Source organism: Polychytrium aggregatum (genome assembly GCF_025602895.1).
Source record: "Polychytrium aggregatum strain JEL109 chromosome Unknown BJ171scaffold_35, whole genome shotgun sequence".
Lineage (NCBI taxonomy): Eukaryota > Fungi > Chytridiomycota > Chytridiomycetes > Polychytriales > Polychytrium > Polychytrium aggregatum.
The window spans coordinates 326213-342391 of NW_026516237.1; the positions used below are offsets into that span (position 1 = coordinate 326213).

General features: G+C 57.6%; 6 protein-coding genes across 6 annotated transcripts; 2 read left to right on the top strand and 4 right to left on the bottom strand.

Annotated features, from left to right (window-relative positions):
* Window positions 1-608: 608 nt before the first annotated feature.
* BJ171DRAFT_584647 (palmitoyl-protein thioesterase-like protein 1) lies at window positions 609-2569 on the top strand (the record flags this gene model as incomplete). Its single annotated transcript, XM_053114317.1, has 10 exons — window positions 609-672; window positions 752-791; window positions 893-1016; window positions 1164-1238; window positions 1322-1534; window positions 1724-1789; window positions 1902-2000; window positions 2159-2224; window positions 2299-2367; window positions 2474-2569. The coding sequence occupies 10 exons, from the start codon at window positions 609-611 to the stop codon at window positions 2567-2569; spliced, it is 912 nt and encodes a 303-aa protein (XP_052964082.1).
* Window positions 2471-5031, bottom strand: BJ171DRAFT_194111 (uncharacterized protein). The gene is made up of 2 exons (XM_053106206.1): window positions 5011-5031; window positions 2471-4873 (listed from the first exon to the last, which is right to left on the bottom strand). Exon 2 carries the CDS (start codon window positions 4777-4779, stop codon window positions 2701-2703), a length of 2079 nt encoding a protein of 692 aa, XP_052964083.1. The 5' UTR covers window positions 4780-4873; window positions 5011-5031; the 3' UTR covers window positions 2471-2700.
* A 742-nt stretch (window positions 5032-5773) lies between these two features.
* Window positions 5774-8246, top strand: BJ171DRAFT_194118 (uncharacterized protein). The gene is made up of 8 exons (XM_053106207.1): window positions 5774-6026; window positions 6169-6317; window positions 6445-6504; window positions 6743-6914; window positions 7006-7396; window positions 7473-7623; window positions 7717-7852; window positions 8003-8246. Exons 1-8 carry the CDS (start codon window positions 5859-5861, stop codon window positions 8021-8023), a joined length of 1248 nt encoding a protein of 415 aa, XP_052964084.1. The 5' UTR covers window positions 5774-5858; the 3' UTR covers window positions 8024-8246.
* Window positions 8247-8468: 222 nt separating this feature from the next.
* BJ171DRAFT_570039 (alginate lyase-domain-containing protein) lies at window positions 8469-10294 on the bottom strand (the record flags this gene model as incomplete). Its single annotated transcript, XM_053113606.1, has 2 exons — window positions 9459-10294; window positions 8469-9235 (listed from the first exon to the last, which is right to left on the bottom strand). The coding sequence occupies exons 1-2, from the start codon at window positions 10087-10089 to the stop codon at window positions 8469-8471; spliced, it is 1398 nt and encodes a 465-aa protein (XP_052964085.1). The 5' UTR covers window positions 10090-10294.
* Window positions 10295-10361: 67 nt separating this feature from the next.
* BJ171DRAFT_516254 (6-pyruvoyl tetrahydrobiopterin synthase-like protein) lies at window positions 10362-12291 on the bottom strand. Its single transcript, XM_053112017.1, has 5 exons — window positions 11823-12291; window positions 11631-11653; window positions 11399-11488; window positions 11235-11269; window positions 10362-10978 (listed from the first exon to the last, which is right to left on the bottom strand). The coding sequence occupies exons 1-5, from the start codon at window positions 11959-11961 to the stop codon at window positions 10843-10845; spliced, it is 423 nt and encodes a 140-aa protein (XP_052964086.1). The 5' UTR covers window positions 11962-12291; the 3' UTR covers window positions 10362-10842.
* Window positions 12292-15935, bottom strand: BJ171DRAFT_601354 (Alpha/Beta hydrolase protein). Its single transcript, XM_053115085.1, has 8 exons — window positions 15760-15935; window positions 15518-15579; window positions 15315-15401; window positions 15089-15111; window positions 14813-14968; window positions 14056-14591; window positions 13526-13932; window positions 12292-13374 (listed from the first exon to the last, which is right to left on the bottom strand). Exons 1-8 carry the CDS (start codon window positions 15831-15833, stop codon window positions 12524-12526), a joined length of 2196 nt encoding a protein of 731 aa, XP_052964087.1. The 5' UTR covers window positions 15834-15935; the 3' UTR covers window positions 12292-12523.
* Between the last annotated feature and the right edge of the window lie 244 nt (window positions 15936-16179).

Genomic DNA, 16179 nt, shown 5'->3' on the forward strand with positions numbered 1-16179 from the left:
GGCAGCCTGGATCTGGGCAATCGGATATCACAGAGGGAGCAAAAAAACGGAGCGAGGCGAGGCGAGGGCGCGGCGAGGCCACGGGCGAGAGCACACCGAGAGCGGCGTCTCGCCCGGCGGCTGTGTGAGTGTGCGCAGCCGACTGCGCAGCGCACCGCCACAGCATGGCTCTGGCTGAGTGGCTCAATCGGCCGGCGGGGAAGTGACCAGACCAGAGTCGATGGCATTGCGATGGCCGGCCAGCCGATGGAAGTGATAGCCGGAGCAGTCGACTGGCGCGGCTATCATCTGTCTTGCGGCTGCGATGCTCCATGCCTCTCGTCTGCGCCCATGTTGCGGCTGGCCTCCAAAGCCGCTGTCTTGGTGGAGAATCTCCGCCGAGCCAGGGCAACCCGCCACCCTGGTCAGCACAGAGGCCCGTCGCGCTTCTCTCCGATCTGGCCTTCGATCAAGCAATCGGACAACGATGAACGCTGCGCTGCGAATCCTATCCCTCTGTGTGGGGCTGTTGCTGTGCATTGCAGCGTCCCAAGGTATAGGCGTCGTGCAGTCATGGACCCTTGCCGCCCCTCGCTGCCTTTTGCCCTGGGTGCCAGCTCTGAACTAACATGGCTGTTCTCTATCGTTTCCCTTTGGTCCTCCCGTCGGCCTCCGCAGCTGTTTACACTCCAGGTGAGCCGCGGTCCGGGTGATCTTCATCGCAAACCTCGCAATGCATTCGGCTGATCCGCGCTATTGTCTCCGTGTTCAGTTGTCATTTGGCACGGCATGGGCGACTCTTGTTGTGGAGGGTAAGTGGTTCAAATCAGGAAGGCAAAGCGTCTGCCCCTCCCCTATCGATCGTCAAGGCCACCAAAGACCAGCCGTCTGACCCAGGCGATTCCGGTCTCAGCATCCTTGATCTGGCGGCCCAGTTGCAAGAACGCTTGCCGGGCGTATATGTGTATTCTGTCCGCATTGGGGCGTCCGAAGACGAAGACAGGGACCACGGCTATTTCGATGTCATCAGCCGCCAGGTGGGGCAACGGCTGACAGTTTCTCAGCGTCGGCTGTGGTGTGAACGTGATCGCTGCTATTTCTACCTGCCAATTAAGTTGCGGAAGGAGCGTGCACGATCTTGCGATCTCCGTGGCTCGCATACTGACCTGGAGCCGCATCCTCAGGTGGATGAAGTTTGTGAGCAACTCAAGAGCGACCCGCTCCTTTCGAGTGGCTTCAATGCCATCGGCTTCAGCCAGGTATTGTGCCTTGGTTCGCTTTGCTTTCTTGGCGGTGCTTTCGAGGCTGGCCCCGCCGATTCTGACCCCTCGCCTGGATTTAGGGTGGCTTGTTGATGCGAGCCTATGTCGAGAAATGCGATGGCCCGGCAGTACGCAACCTCATCACCATGGGCTCGCCACATGGTGGGATCGCCCACTTTCCGGGATGCATGGGCAAGGATACTGCCAAGTGCGAACTGGCTCGCTCGCTTCTGCTTCGGGGCGCCTACATCCCCTGGATCCAGAACCGGGTGGTCCAGGCGCAGTACTACAGGGTATGTCGGTGTGATGACTCCGTCGGTCTGTGCTTCGCCTGCGTGTCTGCAGATGGCTCAGATGACGCAGATGACGCAGATAACGCAGATAATGCAAGGAATCCATTGGGGACTACTGGTGCGAGCGACAGCGACGGCCCTCGCTGGCCCGCCAGCGATTTGCTCATGTTTTGTTGGATCGATATGCAGGACCCGCGCAACATCAAGCTTTATCTGGAGCGCAATATCTTCCTTCCCTACGTCAATAATGAGTTGGTAGGACCCACTGAGTATTGTTCTCTTTGCGCTCGTGCATAACCCCGCCTCAACTGGCTCGGCAACGTTCTGCGTTGGAAGTATCTGCTCAGTATCGTGTTTATCGCAACAGAACCAAAACAAGCAGTACGCCGACCGTCTCAAGTCACTGCATAACTTGGTGTTGGTCCGCTTCGAGCCCGACGACATGGTTGTGCCCAGAGATTCGGCTGTGAGTGGCTGCATGTTTGCCCCACTCGATGATCCGACTGCTTTGCGGAGCCGCCAGCTGTGACATGGAGAGACATTTCAGCTTTGTCCTGTCGGCGTTGGCGTTGGCTCGCAGCCCGCCGCAAGTGGCTGATTTCTTGCATCGGAATACTTGATCAGTGGTTTGCCAATCTCGACAAGGACGGCGCTGTGGTTCCGCTTGAGCAGCAAGATCTGTGGACCGAGGTGAGTAGCTCGCCATAACCAAGCACAGGGTTGAGTGGAGGGCTAACCGGCGTTCTGCATGGTCATCCCGTCAGGATCGCCTTGGGCTCCGCTTCTTGAACGACAACGGTCGACTACATTTCCTGACAGCACCTGGCCCACATGTAAGTTTCCGGCGTGCTGGTCAAGCCGTTCTCGGGCATCGACGAGTGTTTGCTGTGACGGCGGGGGCTGAAGTTCATATATTCTGTGTCTGCCTGCCCCTCCCAGATGAACGGCACTGCCGATTACATTCTGAATGTGATTCTCGAGCCATTCTTGGACAACGAGCTCGCGAAGGACCCCGTGCTGGTGCTCCAGCAGTAGCATGGACAACGGCATCCGCACCCAACTTTCATACTTGGTGGCGCAGGGCCTGGGACGAACGTTGGGGTGTGTGTATATATGATATCAGAATATACATTCGGCCTGACTACGGCAGTTTAGCAAGACATGCTCTAGTCTGTCTCTGGGTCCGTTTGTTGCATCACAATGCTCTCGACGACCTCCTCCAGCTCCTCGCACCGCGCCCTCCATCGCTCGTTTTCGAGCCGCAGCAACCCGACTTGCACGAGCGCATCGTTGTAGCGCTCCAGCAACTCATGTGCCTCATTGACTTGGTTCCGACCGATACCAAGACTGCTCCGAGCGATCAGTTGCTTCATTTCGTTGTTGATCTGGATTTGATACGCAACCTGGTCTTCTAGCCCAGCACATACGTTCTGTAGCTCGGTGTATTGAACAGCCAGCTTCTTGAGTTTTGCTCTGATCTTGTCGGCTTCGGTGGTGGACTTGTCGTCTCGGCCACCAGCCTCCAAGTTCCGAGAGCTCCCTTGCGGGGAGAGCTGCAGCGGCGTGGCTGGAGGTTGTGTCGCGACGTGGCTGCCTTCACCCGATTCGAGGACCTCCTCAAGCATCTGCGATGGTTCACCCGTCGTCGAAGCCGAGGCCGAGGATCGTGTCTCCAAGTTGGACAGTAGCTCGGCCTTGATGGTGCTGATTCGTGTGAAGGCCATCATGGGATCGGTCTGAGTGCCAGCATCGGTCGACCTGTGCGAATCTGTCGGACGAGACGCATCCTGGGCGGCGGGGGTCTCCTCAGGCGGGCTTGGATCGCTTCCAAAGCTGGGAGATGCTGCGGATTTCTTGGTAGGCTGTTCTTCCATCAGCCTGATGAGCTTGTCGTGTTGCTTGGCGATGATGGCCTCGGAGGAATCAATCACGGCCTGGAGCCTCACGACCTTCTCTTTCATCATGGCCATCCATTCGGCAAGCCACTCATCTAGAACTACTCGCTCGGGATCAAACTTGCTTCCAGGCTCGACGGCAATCTGCCACAGACGATAGAGCCGGTCCTCGGTCGTAGCATTGTGACTGTGGAAGCGCTTGACTTCGGTCAGGAGAGCCTCCTCTTTGAGCTTGCTTGTGTACCGAAGCCGCTCGGTGGCATCGTTGAGCTTGGTGATTTCCTCGGCCTGATCGGAAATCCGTCGCTCAAGTATCTCGGTGTTGTGCACGGCCGTCTTGAGGGTCTCGATCAGCATCGCCTGTTCCCGAGCCTGCACTTGATACAGCGATACCTCGTCGGCAAGCTGGCGGCATTTGGCGTTGAGAGCAGCAAAAACCTCGGCAGTGGTTGCGTCCTTGCCTTGCAGCAACAGCGAGCCATAGTCCACTTGGGCTCGACGGAGCACCTGGATCTCGTGTTTGAGGCTATCTTCACGGAGAGCAGAGTCTTCCAGTTGAGCATCCCTGTGTCGAATAATCTCGCCGAGCTCGCTGACCCTGTGCACAAGCATATCGTGCTTTTCTTGCAGGCTTGCAAGACTCGCTAAAGCGCTGGACGTCTGCAGCGTTTCTTCATTGGGGTCGTTAGTGTCGACTGGCGATGTGTTGGTCGATTTGGTAGTCTCGACGGCCATCGTGCGCTCAGTGGCCTGCAGGACAGCATCTTCGTAGAGGGCCTTCCAGTGGGTGCATTCGCCTTGGGTCTCGCCCAAGACTCGTCGGACTCGGGCCAGTTCCTGCTGTACGACATCGATGTCGTCGAGAAGAATGTCCCCATTCTGAGCCCGACCAAGTGCCGATCCACGCGAAGCCAATCCGGTCGGTGGGGTCTCTCCCTGCCGCTCGTGGTCGGATATCTGCTGCTGGAGTGAAGCAATCTGGACGGTGAGGCGGTCGACATCCGATTGCGAGGGAAGCTTGAGCATAAATTCCGTCAGCCGGGCAAATTCATTGTCTCTCTGGATGAGCTGCTCGCGGAGGTACTCGATCTCGTGTGCCTCTTCCTGCGAATCGACGATGTATCGGCGAGGAGGAGCCACGATTGGCCCCATGACTAGATCAGCACGGACGAGATCGACTGGATCGACTGGATCGACTGAATCGGCTGGATTGACTGAATCGACTGGATCGACTGAATCGACTGCTCTCGACTGCTCGATTGATGGCACCGCAGCCTGGTCTTCGTGCTCTGAGACTTTGGTATCGAATGGAGCTTCGTCTCTTGGCTCTGGTTGCTGCGTGGGCTGCATGTTGCTGGGCTTAGTGACGGTACCGCTGGCAGGCGGTGACCCAGAGTCGGATGCATATTCAAGCCCCCGGACGACCAGGAGGCTCTGCAAATAACCGATGGCGGTCGCGATGTCTATTCCAACGTCCGAGTGGCTCTGTGGATCAATGGCGGTTAGCGGCGGATCAGTCGACCGAGAGTCAAACCCATCGACCCGCCGAGCGACTGCGATTCATTGTCGGTTGAAACCTACATCAACGCCTCTGGAGGGATCAAGCGAGTCGATGGCGGTCTTGACCTGCCATTTGGACAGCAAGAGATGTGTGTCGCGGCAACGAAAGTGGTGAGTTTGAATCGAGTCAACCCGCTGTCCAGCACCCCATTATAAGCCCAACTGCGACCAAGAGTTGCGCATTCACAACATGCACGACGCAGCCACTGGATCAGAGGCCAAGCCAGCCCCGGTTCGTTGTACGCCACTGCAAACTCGGACCAGCGCAATCCTATGTGCGCCTACCGAGAAATAGATCGGCAGCTCGGCTCTGGGACTCAGCTCGGAGAGGTCGGCTGTGCCGTTTGTGCTGTCCAAGGCCCTAAGCAGCGACAAGATGGCAGCAAGGGTCGGTAAGCAGCGGAAGGACGTCGGGCCATGGCCTGGCAGTGTTTCCAAGGTCAGAGCGGTAGCTGCAGCAGGAAGGCGACCGAGCGTACAGAGCTGGTTCTCTGCTCGGATTCTGCAGCTCAAGCAAGCCTGCGAGCGAAGGGGCCCGGTCAGACTGGTGCCGGGACTTGTATTTCAAGAAGGTGGACTTGGCATGGGCTTTCTGCGAGTCCTTGAACTGCCTGAGCTTCTTGCGGGCCAGCTCCAGCTTCTGCAGACGGTCAGGATCCATGATGTTGACTCTGGACAACAGATCTAAGAAGATGCAGCAGATCTAAGAAGATGCAGCAGTTGCGAGCGACTTCGATATCCAGCGGGGCGATGACGACCAAGCCGGCCGATGCGGCCAGGGCGGCCGAGAGGGCCACGACAAGGCCGCGCAGCCACAGCGCCGGCGCGGATCTGCTCTGTCCTGATCTCTGCCCATCCGCGCTGCATCCATGAAACAGAACCCCAAGCCCGCACCCGCCCGGGCCGCCGACCGACCTGCCGAGCGGCCGCCCAAGTCGCTGGTCCTGCTCGTCCGCAACATCCCGGACTTTATCGTCAAGGACGCAGCCTTCTTTGGCCACTATGGCGCCATCAGCGCTCGCAGGGCCGGCAAGATGGTATGCGCCTGGATCGCCCATGCGGCTCGCAGATGCGGTCGCCGAGCCCAGACCTCGGCCGCACAGGCAGCAAGCACGCATGCAAGCACGTAGATCTGCAGCTGATCCAGTCGCTCGTCCTCCAATTATCACCAATCCGCAGAAAAATGCCCTCTTCCTCACCTTCCGGGACCAGTCGCGGGCGGACCTCGCGCTCACGCAGATTCCGAATCTGCAGGTCTTCAGCAAAGCCCTGAAGGTGGACTACGCCCGCCCCAGAGAAGGACCAGCCGATCCGAGCGAGCAGATATTGTAGGTCAAATGTCGCCGAGTCCTTGGCCCCGATATCCCGCCGCCGCCTCGGTCCGGGTGGATCAACTGGACAGCCCTGCATGTGGGAATTGTCTCTGCTCACAATCGCTCGATTTTGATGCCGTAGACACATCACACCAATAGAGGATGTGCCGCCCCAACCTGCGCCGATTGCGCCGCATCTCGGGTGAGAATCGACAGCCTCATCAAGGCATCTGCTCGTCCTCGATCTGGCCTCGAGCGAATCGGATCGTATGCGATGCTGTCAAGCGGCATACGATCAGGCTTTGTCCGGCCTCGCGGGCCGCAAGGACGCTCCATGAGTGGCAAATACGATAACGCTGTCCAAGCTCGAGCACGGCCCGACCGGGATAGCATCGCTGATTGACAGGTTTTTCCATGGCGTCTGCATCCTGCGTGGTCAGGATACATTACTCCGCCCCACCAAATCTTTGCTACAAGTATCCCCCACCGACACCCGAGATCATCAAGAATATTGCGCACGCCATTGCATCCGTTCCGAATCTATATGTCCAGGTCCTGCACTTGATGAACAAACTCAACCTCCCTCCGCCATTCACTGCTGCTGCCGCTTCGGTTGGTATCATGAAGTCGAGCCTGTAGCACGCAGTTGAGCATACCATCACTGCCGACGCCTGTAGCCCATACTCACTGCAATCTACGATAGGCGGACTGGAGCGCTGACACATTGGCAGCCTCTAGCCAGGCCAAGCGGAAGCGAGATCCACTCCTTGCCAGTGACGAGTCAGAGCTGGAATCGGATGACGAGGCCCCGACCGGACGAGCAACCCTCGCTTCAAAGAAGTCCAAGGAGGATCCCGCTGCAAAATCAGCTACAAAGCCAACCACAAAACTACCCTCGACACCCAGCGCGCACTTGGACGACGTTTCAAGCAAAGCTATGCCCGAGTCGGTACCGCATGTGCCGACTGGCCTGCTCCCAGCGAATCCTGGCGCAATAACCGTGCCTTCCACCAAGCAGCCGGATGATCTCGACAGCATTCCCCTCGAGACAGTGTCTCAGCAGGAGCTGGACGAGAACCGCATATCCCATGACGGTAAAATCGGATGCCTGTTGCCAGCGCACACTATCGCGCGCCCTGGTGTCTAACTTCCTCTGTCGCTCGCTCTCAGAGATTCTGAACATCCCCTCGTTCCGGAACTATCAAAGAGGCGCACCGTCCGCGACGCTCTATATCAAGAATTTAGACCACAAGCAGGTCCGGGCCAAGGACCTGGAGTACCTCTTTGGCCGATATTTCCCAAACTTCTCGTCCATGAAGAGGTAAACCGGCCTCGGCGGTGAAGAACTCAGATGTCCTGGCCATTCCCCGTAATTCCAGGAAACGCTAACCGCTGAGTCCTTTGATCGCCCCAGAGACCTTGAAATCCGCCTCATGACGGAGGGGCGGATGAAAGGACAAGCATTCGTCAAGTTCCCTAGCATCGAGCTTTCTACTCGGGCACTCGATGATGTGCACGGCTACGTCCTCCACGACAAACCCATAGTCATAGTACGTGTCCGGTCCAAAGCGCAAAGTCAGTCGATGTGAATCGCACTGCCGCCAATGCATCCACTGTTGCTGGATCTGCCCGCGCTGCTCGGCTGCAGCGATCCAAGTATCCAAACACCCAACCCACTAACGTGATATTGCCATCATTAGCAATTTGGCAAAGCCGGCTAAGGGAGCCCGCCTGAGCACCTCAAAGCCGATGCATCGCAAGCGCCACAGGCCTGTTTTGTATTTACTGATGAACTGCAAGTCGCGATACACTCCATTCGCGAAACACTGCGATGGCCGCCAGGCACTTCATCTCGCTGTCTTTCAATCGACTCGGCCGCTGGATTGGATGCCCCAAGCAAATCGAGGCATGCCCCGGAACTGAAGAATATATGCATCGCTCGTGGATCAACCGACATCCGGGAGCTAGTCAGTCGAAGATCCGTCGATGGCTGGGTCTCTTGAGAACTCGATTCACGGTGCTCGAACCGGCCGACCGATGCTGTACCCCAAGCGCGGCATTCGACACACTCGACGTGCACAAGCAAGTTCGTCGTAGCTCATCGTCGGTGTCCTGTCATTCAAATGACAGGACACCACGCACTTGGAGCCGTACATCGGCGCCATTTCAGCCAAGTAAAATGCAATACAAGACGGCCAAAGCCACGGCATACGTCCACTTGGAGCATACTCCACGGGTACCACGGGCCCGAGCGCTGCTCTTGGTTGGGTTGTCGAACGAGGCATATGGCGACCAAAGCCGCATCGGGTTCCAGATCTGGGGCTTTTGCTGGAGTTGATTGGCGGCTTTGATCAGGCTGCTGTCCTTGTAAATAACGTAGGCTTGCTTGAGGAGCGAAATGACGGTGGCTGGATTGAAGTCACCCGAGTTGGCAGCCGGCCAGCCCGTCCCGTTGACGAGGGCATAGGTCGTCAGGTGGTTCAGTGCCACCAGCACCAGCGGAGGAGTGCCCGGGGAACGCTTGAAGTCAAATAGACTGAGGTTGGTGGAGCGCATGAGCTGTCCCAAGACAAACAAGCCCTGGAGGTTGAAGCCAGAATAGTACCAGCTCGTGGGACGCTGCATCTCCAAAGGCTGCGAGCCATCGTCCATGATTTGTGCAAGGATGCGTGGAAATGTGTATGTCTGGATATAGTGCTCGACTGCAGCGGTCCGGTTCATGAGGAGCATGAGCGATACCACTTGCACATCGTACCAAGTGCCTTGATTGTTGAGCTGATGCTTTGTAACGTTGCCTCGGGGGGAGGACTGCAGCCAGTCGAGGAAGCTGCTTTGCCAGTGAATAAAGGGATCGATCACCTGCGCGCAAGTGGTTTCTGGGGCCGTCCGCAGCAGCTGGAAGCCGTCAATGAGCATGTAGACGTTTGAGTAGTCTGGCAGTCGGTGCAACAGAGCAGGCCATCGAGCCGACCGGGGGAGCGGGTGTGGGTGTAAAGAAGGCCAAAACCAAGAGTCAGTTACCGAGCGACATCAAATATGCACAGTTATGGAGCCCAGACCGGCAGAAGAACTGACCCAAAGGGAGGATCAAGACAACAGAGTAGCCAACGGATGACCAGTATCGACAGTCAGCTTCCACGGCCCAAGCGACCCTACCGAGCAAACCACCGCTACTTCCTGTGAGCTTGATTTGCTGCGTTCCAATGACCCAGTTCTCGTAGTTCATGTTGGGGTTCATTCTCGTGCTGTTGTTGACAAACCATGCGGCCAGGCGACGACAGCCCTGGGCGGCATAAGAGGTGTTGCCGGTAAAGAAGTAAGCCAGTCCGGTGTCGAAGACATCGTTGATGACCAGCTTCAGATAGGGCGGATCCGACGACAGCCAGACCTCGGGGTTGACATATCCATCGTAACGGATGTATCTTCCCGTCGGATCCGAGACGTTTGGCCAGAAGTACCGGGCGAGGGAGTAGAAATCGTGCGGACTGTTGGACGGGGCCAGAATGGAGTTGTTGACGACCGAGTAGACGCGCTGATCGAAAATGGACTGGATCGAGCGGCGGACGACTCGGTGGATTGCAGAGAGCAGTTCCTTGCGTCCCCGCATGTAAAAATCACGGTTGTACCAGAGCTGCTGCGGGTCCAGGTAGAAGGTTTGGATGGCATCTTTGGTGGGTCGACCGACCGAGTCGACTGGAAAGGTGAGCGATAGCGCCAGCGGGCAGCAGAGCAGCACCAGCAAGAGGAGGTAGATATGGCTCTGCAGCCGGGACGAGGAGCGCATCATTTTGAGCTGCTGCTGCTGCTGTTGAACCAGCCTGCCGACGCAGCCGGGCCGAGAGCGACCCAGGTATGTATATCGGCGGCCATCGCGGCAACATGCCGCCAAAAAGCCGGCGATGCTTGGATCCCGACGGCAAACGAAGCCACTGGCGGGCCATGTTCCTGAAGAGAGCAAGCCGGCCAAGACGCAAGCAAAGACGCAAGCAAAGCGAAGGGGTTCGATGATCAAGAGGCCGTCTGCATTCGATGTGTCTCCAATGGCATATTTGGACACATGGTGGATCACACAGTCGGCCTTCTCAGAGAAAAGCAGGGACTGTTCCGTTCCTTTTCTGGACTGACTATATTGAAGTTTGAATACACCCCTTTGCATGGCCATGGCTTTCTTCCGGATCCTCGATCCCCGAAACGGTGCGCTGCAATTCAGTGACTCGATCCGCCAGCCTGTGCAGGGTCGCCATCAGTGTTGGTGTCCAAACACACCTTCAGTCAATTTCACATCAATACAGCCGGTACAAGGATCTCGGTATACCAGCCGATCGACACCAGCAACAACACGGAACCATCGCACAGCCGCGGCCATGATTTCACCGAACGGAATCCGTGTATCCGGTCCGCTATTGCTGCAGAGAGCCCAGGGTCGCCCTCAGCGAGGGCAGTGTTCTGATGGGGGGCTGCGGCCTGCATCAACTGTGTCAGATTTGGAACTTGGGGGGGGGGTGCTGGGCAGTGAATGGTTCAGTTCGTCGGCAAACACTCATAGCTGGTGCTCCCCTCGATAGATGGCAGTGTTGTTCCGGGTTTCCTCGACCCGGACTTCATGGAGATGCGCCTGCGCCGGAATCCTTGGCTCGAGCATCTCCCAAATGTATATGGCAATGTTTTCGGCCGTACTAGAAGGCGGTGGACAGCGAGCAAGTGCAATTGTGAGCAAATGTGCGACGGGATTTCGGCTCCAGCGGCTAGCCGAGCGACAAAATGCAGAGCAATTGGCTGCAACAGCACCGAGAGGCTACTCCAAGAACAATCGGCAGCTGCGAGAAGATGCAGCGATGCGAAAGGTCGGCGACATGAATGCCGTCAATGTCCTCCAGCGACTGCCGATCGCCCCAGTGCGTCGTCCTCCCTCTGCGGCTCCCGTCAACACACCTTGGCCGGGTCTTGAAATACAAGACATCCATATCCTGAAGCAGCAAGAATCGAATGGATCAGCCCCAGCTTGCGAGGCGATAGATGAGATCGGAGCACCAACAGCCTGGAGGATCAAGCACTCAGCGGAGGAAAACGAGACCCGAAGCGGAGGGTGCTCGTACCAGATGACGGTGATCGAGGTCCTTCAGAACATCTTTCATGGCGATTTTGAGATCAGTGATGTTCATCACCATGCCGGTGAGCGGATCGACCTGGGAGAGGCGTCGGACAGAAAGCATCGGAAGTCGTTGTTCATGAGCAACTGGTTGCAGGGAGGACGAGGCAAACAAGCAGCAAGCAAATGGCAATCCATGAGGGTGCGGGCTGGTCTCCCGCCGAGAGACCTATACTCACCATGCCCTTGACGGTGACCTCAACTGCCAAAGGATCGCCAGAGGAGAGTGTCAGAAAACAGCAGCTCGGGCCGAAGCGTGCGTGTGGTGCGGATGTCGATTTCTCAGAGCCTCGGCTGGCTCCACCACCAACCAGCTATGCAGCGACCCGTGCAGTACGATGCGATTGAGGTGCATCCGCCTGGGTCCTCACCGTCGTAGTTGTGACCGTGGCCGTGGATGTGATTGCATTTGCCAAAGATGCGCTGGTTCTCTTCGTCGGATAGAGCCGGCGCATGCAGCCGGTGGGCGGCCGAAAACGACTCTCGCCGGGTGATGTAGACGATGGGCATGTCGCGGTGGATCTGAGGAGCAAGCCGATGAGAGAGCCGGGCAGGAGGCGATCCTATCCGGGAGCGCTTGCAATGTGCGGGAGGGCAGCCCGACGAGGGGGAGAGGTGTTCTGATATATCCGCCGGAGCATCCTGGAGCAGGCCTTGCGGAAGAGTCGCAAGCCGGCCCAGCGACCCCAATCAGCAAGGCCAGAGGCCCATTGTCCGTCCCAGAGCGCCGGGGCGATCCCGGGGTGGTCGGGAGCGGGTTTTGGCAGATCCCAGGGCTTCAGGCGGATCTGGTTGTTCGACAGAGGAGGAGCCACCCGCCGCAGAGCCCAGGGACGCCGCCGCCTGCTGTCTGTGATATCGGGCGGCGCTGCGCCTGGGCCCAGAACAGCGTTGCATCGGTCGACCAAGCGCACTGTGATTGATCGGCACGATGCAGATGTTGCCATTTATTCTGGGTCACTCGCATGGGGACCCTCATCATTGCGGGGTGAGCAGGAGGAGAATCGGCGACATGTCTCGAGCAGTCCGCATGTCCCAAACAGCCGACATGACTGCAGGCCGCTTCGTCCTCTTATTTGAGATGCGTCTTGGCCAGCTGCATTCGCTGTCGCTCCAAGATCTGCTTCTCGCTGACCTCCTCCAGACCCTGGGGCTTGCGGGCGGCTTTGCCTTGGACAGATGGCTTCTGCGTCCCCTGGCGCTCCTGCGAGCTCTGCTGCTCAATGTCCTCCATCATCATATGGGTCAGGTTGGAGGCCTCAAAGGATGTGATGCCCGCGACCTCGGCGTCGCCGCCATCGATGATCTCCGAGATCCAGCCAGCTGTCAGCTCCGCAATCTGTCGGGCCTCCGGAAGGAACGACATCATCAACAGGAAGGCATGCGACATGCCGTCCAGGATCTTGGTCTTGACCATGTCACCGGGGTCTTTGCTGAAGATGTGATTCTGGAACTCTTCAATGTCGATCTCAAGGTCGCCAAGCAGGATCTTGGTCTGCGGCAACGAGTCGTCGTCGCTGTCCTCGTCCTCGTCATCGTCGCCATTCAAGCCCACACGCTCGAAAGTGCGGCCGACCTTGCCAGAAGACTCGGACGACTCGGACGATCCTGTGGATGCAGGAGCCCGGCCTGTTGCAGTCTTGGAATGGGCATGCGGTCTGCCAGCATTGACCACCAGATCGCCGAGGCGGGTTTTGACCGACTCCCACTCCTTGCGGGCCTTCTGCTTGGCCTGTCGCAGCCGCCCGCCAAAGATCACAGTGTCATCGACGAACGGATCCTTTTCACCGCAGATCAAGAAGGTCTTCGGGAAGCGAGCCAGGATCGAGTCCGGAGCCACGATCGGACTCAGATAGTAGTCTTCATCAAAGTTGGGCGGGCTCGGGGAGCCTCCGAGGTACATCAGAGCCATGGCTCGCATCACTGTCGCAATTGGGGGGACAATGATGGATCAGTCTCGGCTGCAAGGGCAGTGCCGACGACTATGCTCAAGCAGTTGTGGGTATCATCGGCTCGTCCAGGTACTCGCTGGTACGAAGGAAGGGATGCGCTTGCGCAGGAGGGGCCAACTTACTCTCAGGGGCCAACAGCCGATCGGTAAAGTATGACATTCGAGAAGTCATCGAGAGTGACTTTGGCACCATGGCATGCTGCTTGCGGGGTTGTGATCGCCACAGGGACCGCCACAGACTGGTGCGGCTCTGCTGGACCTTGTTGCTGAAAACATCGATACGCTTGGGGGCTGGCGGCACAGCCAAGGGCGAGAAAGCGTCCATGGTTTCCTTGGCCTGAACCAACGACTGCATCGAGAGTGACATTTTGGACTCTGCGCGGATGAGACCAAGCTGCTCCTGCGGCATCCAGCAGGCCAGATCAAAGCTGAGGCACGGATAGATGAGAATGAGTCCCGAGGGCGGACGGACAGGAATGTCCTTGCTTTCGAGGCACTTGATGACCACAGAGGCAGCCAGGTTTCCACCTCTGGAGAGATGTTGATGCCCCGTGGTTTTGAGCGGAAGTGCACAGGGATGTGGACAAGATTAGTAAATTAAACTGGATTCACCTGCCGAGGTAGCAAACGCCGAGCTGAGTGGGGACACTTACGCCGAGTCGCCAACAATCATCACCTTGATGGGTGGCTTCATCTTTCCCCTCTTTCCGTTCCCGTCGACCTCGAACCAGCCCTCCAGGCCGACAATTTCGCCGTTGGACTCGGTAATCGTTCTATAGGCATCGAAGCACTCCTCCAGGGCCCAGGGATAAGGAGATCCCGGTGCCTTGCCGTAGTCGATGCTGACAACGGGAATCTTGGTTTTGCGTGCCCACACCGAGACATAATCGTCATGGCATTTGGGTCCCATCGAAACGAACCCGCCTCCAGGGACTTGCAAGATCAGCGAAGTACATTTCTTGAGTTCCTCGGGCGCTCCGTCAAAGTAAAGACGCACCGTGATCGGGCCCAATTTGGTGCCCGGGAACGAGCTCACGGACGGCGGAGTGGGTCGGGGGATGGTAATGTCTCTGCGGATGGGCAAATATCCACGCTGGGGATAGGCCAGGAGCCGGAGGATCGGGTTGAGGGATTTTTCCCACGAGGTTCGCATCATCTCGACACTACACAGCGCTCGGAACTTGCGGACCTACGACACGCATGGATTTCGAGGATGGAATGGCACGCGGGACGATTGTACGAATGGCAAGTGCAATGTGTTGAAACAGGAAACTGTCAGCGCCGCGCAACTGGGGGTGCAGCTGGTCGCCCTCAGGTCAAGCGACGGCGCGCTGCCGCTGCTGCCACCGACCAAGCGTAAGAGCTTTTGTGGCATCGGAGCAGCATTGCAAGAGCCTTTGGATCGCGTACCTTTTCGTCAGCAGCGTCAGGGAAGAACATGTACATGGCCGAGAACGCAACCGAACAGAAATCGCGGAGGGGCTTGAATGGGATCTTCATGGCCGTGAGAAATCCTGCATCCAGACAGGTCAGGACCCAGGTGGCCCGATAAAAGTTGCGGGTATACTGGAAGAGCAAGGGAGGTGCAAATGGAGGATCAGTAGCCGATGGGATGAGGCGGACTTGATGCAGTTGGCTGCCAATTGTGGTGTCAGGCTGAGTGGCAAGGGCGAGTGAGACACGCACCATTCTCGCCAAGGGCTCCGGGGCTGAGAGAAGCGTTTGGAGACGACGACGAATTGCACAGATTTTTTGCATTTTGGATCAAAGTGCCATCGAAAGTGGGAAGAGACCGAGGAAGTGGGCAGTGCAAGGGATGGATGTGAGATAGCCGATTCGGAGAATCCGGAAGATGCCGCCTGCCGTCAATCCTTCTCCAATGCACGAGAGCTCGACGAGTTGTTGGGCTTACCATTCAGAAAGCACAGCAGGAAGGTGTGGTTCAGCAGGTAAAGTGCAAAGAGCGTCCCGAGAACAATCTTCCAGGGTGGGAACCGTGCTGAGACGGACAAATGGTATGGGTGAGAAATCAAGCGAGTCTACGACAATAGCAAATATGCATATGCCGGATGGTGTGAACCGAATCCGGGCGTTAATCGCGGCGTTTATACATACCGAGTCGCTTATTGATTTTATCCAAAACAGGCCACGAGGGGCTCTGTTTCAGTGCGGCGAATCTGTGGTCAGAATTGGAGACGGGCATCGTGGCCCGATCGAGTGAATGTGAAGCGATGGGTTGAGATGAGCCGAGGTGGTCGGGGTATGATGATGTTGCGGATAGCCAAAGCATCGTCGCAAGCAGGATAGTAGCTTCTGCAGCCAAGAAGACAAAGCAGCAATGCCCTTGAGGCACTCACGTCAGCGAAGCAAGGATAAGTACTTCGAGCCGCTTGAGGCCAGGCGAAGGCCGGCCGAGAATATGGTCGAGCATGGCAAGGGCAATCTGGGGGCTGGATGCGTATGTGGCTGGATCCGTGAACAGATACACTGTCGTGGAGGCGGCTCTGTAGAAGTCAATAGCGGGAAATGAAGGATGCAGGCAAGAATCCGCGGCTGGATCTGCGAGCGGCTTGCTGGGCGAATGTCAATCGGATGATTTTGGATCGATCGCCAGATCAGGCTGCGACAGCGGATGAGGCTGTCGGTACGTCTGCTGGAACCAGCAAAGCCAAGGAGGAGCAGGAGGAGCAGGAGGCAGCGGCCGGGGAGGAATGCAGGGGTGGCCCAGGGACGGTCGGCCGGTCGACCAAGTCGTCTCGCCTCGCCTGGTCCGCTTG

Bases quoted from the DNA above. Each gene is read 5' to 3' on its own strand.
- BJ171DRAFT_516254 (XM_053112017.1), bottom strand. From the start codon at position 11,961: ATGCCCATCGTCTACATCACCCGGCGAGAGTCGTTTTCGGCCGCCCAC. The intron at 11,270-11,398 runs GTACGAGCACCC...TTGCTGCTTCAG, and splicing joins ACCTCGATCACCGTCATCTG to GATATGGATGTCTTGTATTT. The intron at 10,979-11,234 runs GTGTGTTGACGG...ACCGCCTTCTAG, and splicing joins TATTTCAAGACCCGGCCAAG to TACGGCCGAAAACATTGCCA.
- BJ171DRAFT_194111 (XM_053106206.1), bottom strand. From the start codon at position 4,779: ATGCAGCCCACGCAGCAACCAGAGCCAAGAGACGAAGCTCCATTCGAT.
- BJ171DRAFT_601354 (XM_053115085.1), bottom strand. From the start codon at position 15,833: ATGCTCGACCATATTCTCGGCCGGCCTTCGCCTGGCCTCAAGCGGCTC. The intron at 15,112-15,314 runs GTAAGCCCAACA...CGCTTCTCTCAG, and splicing joins CCTGCTGTGCTTTCTGAATG to CCCCGGAGCCCTTGGCGAGA. The intron at 13,933-14,055 runs GTAAGTGTCCCC...ACATCTCTCCAG, and splicing joins ATGATTGTTGGCGACTCGGC to AGGTGGAAACCTGGCTGCCT.
- BJ171DRAFT_194118 (XM_053106207.1), top strand. From the start codon at position 5,859: ATGAAACAGAACCCCAAGCCCGCACCCGCCCGGGCCGCCGACCGACCT. The intron at 6,915-7,005 runs GTTGGTATCATG...AATCTACGATAG, and splicing joins TCACTGCTGCTGCCGCTTCG to GCGGACTGGAGCGCTGACAC. The intron at 7,624-7,716 runs GTAAACCGGCCT...TGATCGCCCCAG, and splicing joins AACTTCTCGTCCATGAAGAG to AGACCTTGAAATCCGCCTCA.